We start from the raw sequence: 13,011 nt of genomic DNA, 5'->3' as shown, positions 1-13,011 counted from the left end.
TAGAGTGAATGGAAAAATATGTGACTTGCTAGCATTGTTGTTGCTGGACTAACCCATGACTGTTCTGATTTCAGTGAAATGCTGATGAATTTCATCAGTAAAGTTCAGCAGTGTGGGTGCTAGAGTGGAGAACTAGTAACAAAACAGATATTGCTCTTTTCTCTTTATTGAGGTGGCATGGCTTAACTAACTTGGACCTGCTGGTTTTTAAAGCCCACAAACAGCTTAGGCCTGTGCTATATTTGAGACTAGTGTTATCCTTATGAATATCTGTGATCTGACACTACCTGACACCAAACATGAGTTCATTACTCCTTACTTTTTAAATAGCATAACATTTCCCCCAATTGTATTTTCTAGTATGACCATTGTTGGATTGTGTGTATGTAAGATGGAAGGAAAAAAGATTTCAGCTGTTGAAATTGAAAATAATCTTTTATAATCTTAAAAAGAAAACTTAAGTAAGTAAGAGCAAAAGCATATTTTAATGTCAAAGCATAACATGCTATGTGAAGCAATCTGATTTTTCTTTTCAAGGGTTTACATCATTTTAAAATAAAGAAGTAATAAGAAAATTTAATTTATTCTCCTCCTCCAGTATTGCTTTGATTTAGCTCTTGTTTACACAAAGTTCCTCTACAAGTAGCTTGTTAAACTTTTGCAGCTTTAAAACAGCAAGATAATGGGTTTTTTTTTGTATTGTATCTATAACTAACTAGCTGTATTACTACTCCACAGGAAACTGTTGTGCTGAAAGGAAGAATTAACTGGTCTTTCAACTTCAGCCTTTTTATTGTGAGAAGGAAGATCACAGAAGTGTTACCATGGGGAGAACAGCAGCTAAAGGTAAGGTTGGTGGCTTTTATCCAAAAGGAAAGAAAGTAGAAAACGTAAAAGCTATTTTTGATTAGATGGGGTATTATTATACCTAATAATAATAACTGCTGTATTGTTAAGTTGAAATAGGATGGTAATACGTACTGAACTTGTTATGAATCAAATTAAAATAAAAAATCCCAAACTTACAGTAGGCATGCTAAATTTAGCCTTAATTGAAACCATTCTATATAATTTCACCCAAAATAACTGTTGTCCTCTGACAATCTAGAAAACAGAGTCCCAGTAGAAAATTTAAGCACATATCTAGATGTGTTGTTAAAATATAATCCTTTATAGATGATAACTGGATTCTGTGACATCTGCATAGTTTATCAGAATAATGTGTAATAGCAGGTATTAAGTTTTACAATAGCAAACTGCATCAGCAACTATCTTTCAAAAGCCCATGTAGACAGGTTAAACTGTTTGTTTTATGCAGTTTAATTTCTCATCTATGCAATGGCATTCTCGCTAGTCATGTCTTCTACTGTGCTGTATCGGGGGAAAAATCATAAGTTATGGTGTTTTGCACCAACTTGAGGGTGAGATTTGAGTAGAAGTGAATGTGTGAAATAGAATAGGCATGAAGTGGAATACAGAATCTTGTGAAGAGAGCCCAACTACTCTGTAACTGGTCCTTTTCAGTTTTGGGACAGGTAGTTCTGCTCTATAGAAGATTGCTAAGATTTTTGCACCTAATTCATGCCTTCCACCTTTTCAGCCCAATTGCTTTCTCTGCAGTTGTCTACTACTTTGTAAACTGAGTGGTGGTCTGTGCTGCAGTGGATCATCTATGATGACTGCAGTTGTGCATGTAATAGTTGCACAAGTTGATGCAGAGCCTGTGGAGGAACCTTACTCCTTGTATGGCAGGCTTCTGCCCTGCCTGTTTGAAGATGCTGCAAGACAGGCCCTATTCCTGGCAGACAAACAGGCTGGAAGCCCATCTGGGATGGGTCACCTAGAGAATAACAAACACAGGTTGAAGGAGATGGAGCTGTTCCAGATCCACCCTGCTTCAGGGTGTACACAGATTTGAGAGAAGTTCTGATGGAAGATGTTAGCCAGCATCTCCTCTTCCCATCCCCCTCTTGGAGGTGGATAAAAGGGCCTAGACAGAGTCTCAGGTGCATTAGGGATCAAACATTTCCCCCTTTTCTGGTTGCCATCACAGGTCTTCAGAAGGGCGGTGGTCAACTTGTTGGGGAATGCTCCCCCGCTCCGTCTCAGTCCTCCACTCCTGAGGTGCAGCTGAGGCCCTCTGTGTGTGTGTGGGGGGAATAGTCTTTCGCCATCTGTCACTCTAAAGTGCTTGACAACTCTGAGGAGCAGAGGTAGAGATTCCTCAGAGGGAGGCTCCTCACACATTATCAGAGCTAGCCAGGGTGGAAGACTTTGACTCCCTTGTTGGAGTGGTGTCTGGAATCTCAAGAATAAGTCCCTAGGAAGTGGCTGTGCAAATCTTGATAGACCGACCCTCTATTGCTCCCTTCCCACAAGGACATCAAGGAAATAGTGTCTTGGGAAAAGACTGATACATACTTTCTAAGACAATGCACTGCTTTCATTGTTTCCCAAAAAGATTCTACGAGACTTGGGGCACTCTCCTATTGGAGGTGTAATAGTCATATCATTGGTTAAGAAACTGGCTCTTCTAATAAGGGGGTGTTTTCTCTGAAGGCTCTCTTCTGTCAGGAAACTGGAGTTCAACGTTAGGAGGAACTGTAAGTGGTCACTAGGATCATCTCAGTTGCTTCTACCAGACTCTATGCTCGAAGGAGTTAGCCTTCTTAGTCCCTGGTGGATTGCAAGTCAATGAAGAAAGCTTGGGTCAGTCTCCAGTTGTCTCTGATTTCTTGTATGATGGCTGTGATTACTCTGGCTTGTCTTCTGATGAGTGATCTTATCAGCAGAAGAATTTTATGTCTACAGATTGGAAAGAGGTGCTCCAGACCAACATCCCATACATAGTATCTGTAAAGTGTAACCTGGGTGGATGGAATTGCTCAATCATGGTTCCATTCTTTTCAAAACTTGGGGTCTTACCAGAAGGCAATGGACAATTTTTTGTCCCCCTCAAGATCTCAGTCATGTGGTATCCAGCATGATTCAATCTCCAAACACTTCCTATTCAGTGGGAAACTGCTTTGGAAGTTTTGTCCATTCCTAAATCTCACAAATAATGCTAATGACAATTCCACTTATATTTTTCATGAAATCCGTATTTGCAGTCTCATTAGTCTCTAAATATCTAGCAGTGATGGTACCTTGGAAGAGAACCAACTGTTTTCAGATCAATCCCAGTTAGACCAAAATAATGTTGATTTGGAAGGGAATTGCATTTGGAGGAATGGGATGGGGTTGTGACTGTTATCCCTATGTAAGGATATGTACACACACCATCTTGGGGTTTTATTGGACCTTTTACTTATCCTTTTCCCTGGTGTTGGCCTTATTGCCTTACTATTTTTGTCTGGATAGTCATTTTAAGGCATTGAGAAGGAAATGGAAAACAGGCCAAAGAAGAGGGAGAAAATTTCCCCTTTAGTCAATAGACCAGAAACCAGAACTCTTAATGTGTTTATTAATGATCTGGAGGATGGTGTGGACTGCACTCTCAGCAAGTTTGCAGATGACACTAAACTGGGAGGCGTGGTAGGTACACTAGAGGGTAGGGATCGGATACAGAGGGACCTAGACAAATTAGAGGATTGGGCCAAAAAAACCCTGATGAGGTTCAACAAGGACAAGTGCAGAGTCCTGCACTTAGGACGGAAGAATCCCATGCACAGCTACAGACTAGGGACCGAATGGCTAGGTAGCAGTTCTGCAGAAAAGGACCTAGGGGTCACAGTGGACGAGAAGCTGGATATGAGTCAACAGTGTGCCCTTGTTGCCAAGAAGGCTAACGGCATTTTGGGCTGTATAAGTAGGGGCATTGCCAGCAGATAGAGGAACGTGATCGTTCCCCTTTATTCGACATTGGTGAGGCCTCATCTGGAGTACTGTGTCCAGTTTTGGGCCCCACACTACAAGAAGGATGTGGAAAAATTAGAAAGAGTCCAGCGGAGGGCAACAAAACTGATTAGGGGTCTGGAGCACATGACTTATGAGGAGAGGCTGAGGGAACTGGGATTGTTTAGTCTCCAGAAGAGAAGAATGAGGGGGGATTTGATAGCTGCTTTCAACTACCTGAAAGGGGGTTCCAAAGAGGATGGAGCTCGGCTGTTCTCAGTGGTGGCAGATGACAGAACAAGGAGCAATGGTCTCAAGTTGCAGTGGGGGAGGTCTAGGTTGGATATTAGGAAACACTATTTCACTAGGAGGGTGGTGAAGCACTGGAATGCGTTACCTAGGGAGGTGGTGGAATCTCCTTTCTTAGAGGTTTTTAAGGCCCAGCTTGACAAAGCCCTGGCTGGGATGATTTAGTTGGGAATTGGTCCTGCTTTGAGCAGGGGGTTGGACTAGATGACCTCCTGAGGTCCCTTCCAATCCTGATATTCTATGATTCTATGTGCAGGCCAGTAGATCATATCTTTGTTCTTAGTTTAAAACATGAAGAACACTTGTTGGGCTAACAACATCAGTGAAAATGTTAGCCCAAAAGGTTACATTTAAAATGGTGCCTGAAAACAGGAGCTCCCATTCACTATAACTGTGAGTTGCACAATATTATAAGAGAATGATTGCATTTTAAAAAAAAGGAATAGTAGCTTACCGTTTATGCTTAAAACACCTACTGTGATCACAGCAGTGATTCCCCATCATAGCTGTGAAATATCGAGGCTGTCACTGATCTGAATGCAATAATGCTATGTTTAAATACACTTGTTTACCAAGAAAAATAGAGACTGAGATTTGAAATCCACTGCCTTAGTTCTAGCCATGTGAAACTATCTACATCTATTTCATGGCTTGAAAAATTTACCACCTTCTACACAGGGGGAAAAATAACCTGTGCTGTCTTTCTCTGCCCAAAAGCAACAAAGAGCACTTGCTCACTTATTTGCTTCCATTCTCCTTCACTCACTGCCCACCTCCCCGCCAGCATATCCAGAAGAACAAGTCCGTTAGATTTGTTTTTTTCAGATATTTTCTACCACTTCTAAATTGTCTATGTTGGAGATAATGGCGTCTCAGTTCCACCACTTCCTTGCTTCTGTGACACACAAGATGTATGATCCGCTTTATGACATTGGATTGTACCTTCATTTCAGTTTCCAGGTAAGCATCAAACATCTGTCAAAAATATAGACATTTGGTATGGAACTGGCAATTGAAATTGAAGTATGATCCTAAACTGAAAAGGGAATTGAATGCTCTGCAGCACAATGGTTGTCTTAATATTTGCTAATGTGGCAAAGCTGTGAATAAAGTCAATTATGGGTAGCTCGTCTGTCTACGGGTATCTTCATGGCTAACTTCTCTTGAGTTAGGCTAGTTTGAGTGAGAGCAGCGACACTGAAATAGTGCTCAAGCTGCATAGAATGGCCGTGGTAGCAGCCGAGTATTGTGCTCACTTGAGCTGTAGCATATACCCCTTGACAGGCCAGCCAACTTGAATTAAAAGCACCACTACACTCAAGGGATTTTGTGAGAGGCTGGAACTTGAGTTAGGGGCAACACTCACATTATGGCTTGAGTTATCTCTTCAGCCAGCCCTACTAGTTTTATTCCCCCTTATTTGTTCCCCACACAGAGGGCTTTTCCTTGTGGTACTGATACTTGAAGTAAGTAAAGTGAAATTGATTGTATGCTACTCATGGGTTTCACTCCTTCTTTTTCTGCTGATTCATTGGTGTGGTATAGGTACAGGCCTATATTCAATGAATTAGGGTTGCAGTGAGACCCTTAGCTGAGAATAAACTGTTAATATTTTTTTTTCTGTTTCAGTTTGTCAGGACCTGCACCAAGATTGTCAAAAATGATTAGTGATCTTGGGTTCAGCAGTTTTTGTGTGGCCAACTTGAGACACCTTAGAGGGGCTTGAATTTCAGAGGGTCGTGTGCAGCACATTGAGCATCAGGACCTTTTCTTGTGTCTCAAATCACTAATGTATTTTGGAAACCTTGTCTCAAAGGTCCAAGATGTTCTTTGGTTTAATACTCTCCCTCAAACTATAAAACAAAAGCAATTTGAAAATAAAGGTAGATTGCTGTTTTTAAAATTTTGGAAGACATTTGTTTGTTGACAGCCAAGAAACATTCTTTTTAGAATTCTTTCTTTCCGTGCTTGTACCTTTATCTTGATGTTAGTGTCTCTTTTAAACTCTGAGATGAACTAGAATAAGAATAAAATTTACCTTTTTATGACATAGTGAAATATATACACAAAAATCTGTGGTTAATAGAATGTATTTGTCTTGAGAGTTATGTTTAAAAGTGCTCTATATTAGACTAATTGTTACCCTGGACTTTAGTATGATGTGAATGCTAAATCTGTTATGTAATGACATTTTATGTGTTGTAGATTCAAAGAATGTTAAAAAGGAGAAACATGGGAAGAGTCAGCAGTCAAACAATGTGTCTTTAAAAAATGGTAGGTATTAAAATTGTCAGGTTATTAGTCAAGGTAATTTTTAAATGTAAATATTTGGATTGTGTTGTATGAGTATCTTTTACACCTCTCAGGCTGTTACTGATGACTGGAATACATAAAAGAATAGAATCATCTGAACCACTGCTGTTAACTTCATTAGTGGACAGTGTTTTGATATTATATATAAATGTCTTTGGAAGAGTGAAAGGATTGACTTTAGCATAGTAATTCAGCTGACCGAAAGGCAAATACTAGTTACCTATGTAATCCCCTGAACAAAAATAATATGTGCATCCAAATTTTTTTAAGATGAAGTTTTGGATCATTACTGTTTTCTACCTCCTTCTTTAGTCCTATCTATACCTTTTCTCTGCCTTCTCTCTCTCAAAAGTCTCCATTGTTTTTTCTCCTTAACTACCATGTTTGCTGATACTGAAGAGAGGAGTTGCAATAATTGGGCTGAATCTTCATTAGTGCTAAATAGGTAGGGAAGGTAAAATAATCTTATGCATTTGTTCTTCTGTGGGAAAAACTAAAAAGCAAAGTCGATTGTTTGAGACTAAATGAAAGTTCAGAGCATTTCCATCTGTAGTTGTTTCCCATAATTTGAAATAAAAATGGATACCGTCACTCTTAGCAGAAAATGATGTTTTTTTACATCAGGGACAATGGGTCTGTCATTTGGAGTGGGTGAGGAAATCACCTGTTGTTTTTTTTTCTTTTTTTTAAAGCTGACCCATTAACCTAGCTACATGTCGTCTTATAGACAACAACAAGCGTTTTCAGTAAGTTGTTGCCACCATCTCTTTCCTACTAATTAACAGAAGGGTGGGGCACTCCCACTGTCAGAGCCCACTGAGCACACGCTTACTCCTGGGGGAATTCTGCGCTAAAAATTAAAAATTCTGTGCACAATATTTTAAAAAAACGTATTTGTCAAAATAACACAATATAATCACACCAGTTTGAGTTATTTTGGTAATTTATTTAAAAATACATATCAGCAAGTATGTCAACAACACAGAGAATTAAAAAGATTCTCCCAGGAGAGTTTAAAGAAACACCTATGACAACCCATTTCCAGTTAGGGGGTGCTGGAGAGGGCTGCATGATTTCTCCCCCCAGCCCAGACACATGCTCCTCCTCTCTTCCCCAGAGCCCAGTCATGCTGCCCCACCCCCGAGCCCGTCCACCATAGCTTTGTCCCGCTGAGGGACGCGGTGCAGCCCTGCCCTTCCTCACCCTTTGCCAGAGCCGGGTCTCCCGGGCCTGCTCCCATTAGGCAGATGAGGATCAAGCCCTGTTGCCAGAATGTGCAGAGCTTCCATTCCCGCCGGTCCAGGCACTTGGCTCACTGCAGAGCCTGGCTCTTCTCCAGCACACAGAGTCCAGCGGCCCCTAGAGGTGGCCAGTAGCTCTGCAGCCCCAAGTCTGTGGGGGGAAAACATGAAATTCTGTGCAGGACATTAATTCTGCACAAATTCTGCATTGTTCAGTGGTGCAGAATTCCTCCAGGAGTAACACATGTGATCACTGCTGGTAAAGGGAAAAGCTTCCAGGTAGAGGAGCTAGTTAGAGACTTCATGAGGCGTGGAGGTGGTGAAACAGGTAGGTAATGAATTTGGGAGAGTTGAGAATAGTATGGAACTGACAAGAGTTTTGTGGGGAGTATTTTACCCAAGGAATGTCACATGTATTATTGACTGAGGTAGAAAACTTTTGAAGGGGTCTTTTGTTAAAACTTTGATAGCACATCAGAATTATAAAATTTCATAAAACTAAAACACTAAGGGCTTTCATGGGCATCTAATTAAACAGAAGTTTTTAGTCTGCTACAGAGACTTTTTAGCTGCTATCCTGAAGATCTTTCCTATCAGAGGAAGAGTAGTCTCATTGGTCCTCACACTGGCTGGGATCTACTTTTTTCATAGACTGGCGTTGCAGTGAGCCACAAATAATCCATGGAATGACATCCTGATGTCATATTAGATATCTGTATTGTAACTGTGTAGTTGTTATGACATCACACCTGTAGATGTCATCTCCGCAGTGTTGTGTCTGCAAACATGTTAAAGCTCTCTAGAACTTCATTTGTCATTTTGACTCATTTTCTTCTCTTCCCTAAGGCTGTTGGGAGAGAGGTGGTTTTTTCCCTCCTCCATTCCTAGCTACTGGGAGGGATCCTTGCAGTTTTCTGTTGCTGCCAGTAAATACTGGGCAGTAGAGCAAATGGTTCTGTGATTAGTGTACCACTTGCTTTCCTTTGCCAGTGTGAGTGAGAGGAGCTGCAGTCACACTTAGGGACTCAAATGCCATGTCAATACTTGGAAGTATTGCTCTGTTTGACATCTAGCTTAATACGCAGTGTGAATGTCAGCGTGCGGAATGGAGCCGGTCCCATCAACCACTCGTTCAGGGAGATCAGAGACCCCCGTGCCATCAACTCTGGTTCCGGCTCTGGGCGTCCATTGAGTCCCATATTGAAGAGGGTGATGCTGGCACTGGCTGTTTCTGCACTGGCTGTATATCAGGTGGCAATGGAGCTCCTCTGCCTTTCTGTCCTGACCTCTCCCTTGGCCCAGGACTTTGCCAAGGCTGCTTAGTTTATAGCCCTGTTGGCTGGGTGGGCCGCTGAGCCTGAGGGCCTGTTGGCACCACACCCTGATGTTTCCCTTTGACAGTCAGTGGAAGTGGGGCTGGTGCTGGGCTGAGCACAAGGGACCTCCCCAGCACTGGGAACTTCTTGGCACCCCTGCTGTTGGCACCACTGATGTAACCGTGGCAGCACGCACCTCCCTCCACTTCAGCACTGTCAGTCACCTCGGCTTCAGGGTTGACACCACTTCAAGCACTGGAAACAACGGAGGTGTATTTGATGCCCGCAGTACCATTTCCACCATCTGCACCAGTTCCCTCTTCATTCTGGGCTATGGATGAGTCAGGCTAGTTGCTTACACCCTCAGGGCTGGCTCCACCTTTATCCCCTGAAGTTCGGGACTCCTCAGCATTCAGGTTGGGATCTTCCTCCACCCACTCTCCATTGCCTGACCTGCATCAGGGCCCAGTCAAGGAGAGCTATGGGTACCATGATAGGTGCTTGTCTCATGGTGGAAATGGGGGCCCTGGCCTGATGTCTACTGGCCACCAATGCCCTATCCATACTAATGGGCTGCATGAAATCTGTGGGATGCGCCTCAGTTGCGTAGGTCCCACTCCTCATCTCGCTCTAAGGCAAGATCATTGTGCAATCCTGTGGTAGTGACGGTCGATCTGCCACAGGCCCAGGCACCAGTGAACCTTCCCCATGTGGAGCCTCCAGAATTGTCCTGTCCAGGTCTGTCAGTCCTGGAGTAGGATCCGGCTCTGGCACAGTTAACCGCTTTGTCTTCATCCCCCGATGATTCTGTGGTGCCTGGATCTTTCTTTCCTTTGGGTACCAGAGGATTTCAAGATATACCAGGACCTTTTGCGGCACGTGGCTGCCTTCCCTGGGTATTCATGCAGAGTTCCTGCAGGAGAATATTCATAAGTTGTTGGACATCCTGCAGCCATCTGCCCCTGGGAGAGTAGCCTTCCCTATTAATGATGCACTCCTAGAGCCTGCTAACGTTCTCTGGAGCATGTTGGCTTCAGTACCCCCTATTGCAAAGCACATGGAGAATTGCTACTTCATTGTGGTGCAGGGATTTGGGTTTTTTTTACTCCCATCCAGCCCCAAATTCCCTGGTCATACTATGGTGAACAATAGAGGCCTGCTGGACAGATTTAAGTCCACTCCCAAAGATAAGGACTCCAAGCATATGGCCCCGATGGGTAGGAAGATTGACACCTCCTCTTATTTGTATATGCACATTGCTAACCAGCAGGCATTGCTGTCTAAATATGACTTTGTGAATTGGATGGCTATGTCTGAGTTTGCGGACCAGTTGCCTGAAGTCTTGAGGGAGGAATTTTGGGCATTTATCACTAAAGGCTGCTTGGTGACTAAGACTTTGTTATGGTCCATGCTGGACATTGCAGATACTTCAGCCAGAGTAATGGCTTTGGTGGTGACCATGAGAAGGGAGTCCTGGCTGCAGAATATGGGCATTGTCCTGGTGTGCAACAAGCCATAGAGGATTTGCCCTTCCGCTGATGCTTTTTTCGGACAAGACGGACGAGATTCTGCACTCCTTCAAGGACTCTAGGGCTGCCCTATGATCTTTGGGGGTGTGTATGCCAACAGTGCAGAGGGGCCACTACAGTGATCAACAGCAGTAGCAGCAGCAGCAGCAGGATTGTTTGCAGCACACATTTGGGAAGCCTTTCCCTCCCCTGAGACAGCAGAACTACCCCAGAAAGGGGCATAGGTCCTAGAGGAGGAAGCATTCAGTTCCGGGGTTTGGCCACTTGACACACCTTCCCCGGAGCCGAGCCCCTCTCCCCTCTGACCCCCCGGTCCTGATTTTGACTTCTTGGTCCAGAGGCAGTGTTACAATTTTTGCTCTCTTCTCCCCATTCCCTCTGTTTGGGGACAGACTGGCTTGCTTTCACAATGCTTGGGGCTTGATCACCGCCAACAGTTGGGTCCTAAGCACTGTCAGATTGGGGTATGCCATCCAGTTCCTTTCCATCTTCCCCACCCCCAGTCTCCATCCCTCTTCAGGGACCCCCTCTTATGAAATATTGCTCCTCAAACAGGTTTGCTCTTTACTGGCTTTGGGAGCGGTAGAGGAGGTTCCACTGGAACACTGGGGTCATGGCTTCTATTTCCGTACTGTCTGGTGCCTAAATTCAAGGGAAGGGTAAGACCCATTCTCAACTTTCCTGGCCCCAACAAATATATCAGATACATGAGGTTCCAAATGGTCACTCTAGCAACTGTCCTCCCCCCGTTGTCACAGAACAACTGGTTGGCTGTTCTTGACCTTCAGGACACCTGGTTTCATGTAACAATTTTGCAGAGAAACAGAAAATTCCTTTGATTTGTCACAGCGGAGCACCATTTTCATTATACAGTGCTTCTCTTCTGCCTCTCTTCTGCCCTTTGGGTTTTTACCAAATGCATAGTTGTGGTGAAGGTGTACCTCAGCAAGAAAGGAATCCACATCTTCCCATATATGGACAACTGGTTACTGAGGGGCAGGTCCAGAAAGGAAGTCCTTTCCCATGTCAACACTATAGTGCGCTTGTTTGACCGTCTGGGTCTCATCCTAAACATTGAAATGTCAACTTTGGTTTCCACTCAGAAAATCAAGTTCATTGGGGCCTTAATAGACTGTACACGTCTTTTCTGCTGACTGACCTTTTTCAGGTGTTTTTTGCAGTCTCAGCCTTCCACAATGGTTTGGATGTGCCTAAGGCTCTTGGGCCACATGTCTGCTTGCACACATGTGGTCCATTTTGCAAGGTTGCATCTTTGCCACCTTTAAATGTAGCTCAGGAGAGTTCACTGTCCGACTCTTCACTCCCTGAGCATATTGGTCTGCCTCCTTCCACTGGTCCTGGACTCCTTGCAGTGGTGGACGCTAATGGAAAATGTTTGTCAGGGTGTTCCCTTCATCCAGTGCTTACCAACCAGGTCTGTTGTCACCAATGCCTCCCTGATGGGTAAGGGAGCATATCTGGGGTCACTGAAAGTTCAAGGTCTGTGGTTGGAGCAGGAATCGTCACTGCATATCAATGTGCTGGAGAGGGTGGGCTAAAGAGTGAAAAAAACAGGATATTGAACGCGTGAGGCTCCCAGTGGTCTGCACAGGAAGGAGAGAAGACTTGAAGAAAAAGCAAGCAGTGGCCATCCTGGAAGGAAGAGTGAGTGAAGTTTCAGCCTTCATTAAGGCTGCTTGGATATCTGTAGCAGCACTCTACTTAAAAATGAGGTTGAAGCCAAAGAAATTTATAGGTTTGGATACATATTTCAATTTAAGCCACTCTGATGTGTCCTTTACCAGCAGCCATTGGTTTGCAAGATGGTGAGGAGCTCTGTGTATCACCAAAGTAGGGAAATAAGTCTACATAAAATCCATACTTATAAAATTTGAGGACACCTTACTTCTAACCTCAGTGTGTCTGAAGGGGACTACAACTCTTAAAGCTGGAGGGGTGGGATGTTAAGAGGGGTCTTTGGAATGGGAGCAGAGAGACAGACTCCCCCCTACAACATCAGAGGGAGGAGCTGTAGATCCTAATGAGCCAAAAAAGATGGAGGTTTATAGCTTCCTGCTCTGAAAAGACCTATGCCAGCCTTGAAGAAAGCACCAGCTACTTGTAGTAGTCAACTGAGCTGCAGAAATCCAGAGAGAACCTTTAAGGAGCCATGCCAGCCCAGAGGAAAGAGCTCAGATGTCAGTTTGGGGACACAGCCATGTGCCAGAAATCCAGAATGAGCCTGTGGAAAACTAGAAACTGGCTGAGAGCCTGAGCCTAAGTAGGGGGGTCCAATTTGCTAAACACCAGCCAGGCAGGGGGAAGCTTTGTGAGAGAACAACTAAGTTCTGATGCAAAAACTAATATTGTGGGTGTTTGGTTTTATACAGTGATGGGCAGGCTTAATAATAAATATAATAAAATCTGTCAATTTAATAAAAAGCAACAGAGGGTCCTGTGGCACCTTTA

General features: G+C 43.7%; 1 protein-coding gene across 2 annotated transcripts in view; it reads left to right on the top strand.

Annotated features, from left to right (window-relative positions):
* The first annotated feature begins 743 nt into the window (after nucleotides 1–743).
* LOC113405021 (sex comb on midleg-like protein 2) overlaps nucleotides 744–13,011 on the top strand; it is a 114,417-nt gene continuing 102,149 nt past the window's right edge. For both annotated transcript variants that reach the window (XM_026649761.1, XM_026649758.1), the window contains exons 1-2: nucleotides 744–846; nucleotides 6,349–6,417. In XM_026649761.1, the coding sequence (XP_026505546.1) occupies nucleotides 825–846; nucleotides 6,349–6,417 (91 nt within the window). In that variant the 5' untranslated portion in view covers nucleotides 744–824. The remainder of the gene's footprint in view (nucleotides 847–6,348; nucleotides 6,418–13,011) is intronic.

Source organism: Terrapene carolina, unplaced genomic scaffold, assembly GCF_002925995.2.
Source record: "Terrapene carolina triunguis isolate 2854851 unplaced genomic scaffold, T_m_triunguis-2.0 Scaffold23, whole genome shotgun sequence".
NCBI lineage: Eukaryota > Metazoa > Chordata > Testudines > Emydidae > Terrapene > Terrapene triunguis.
This window is presented reverse-complemented; position numbering and strand designations above follow the sequence as displayed.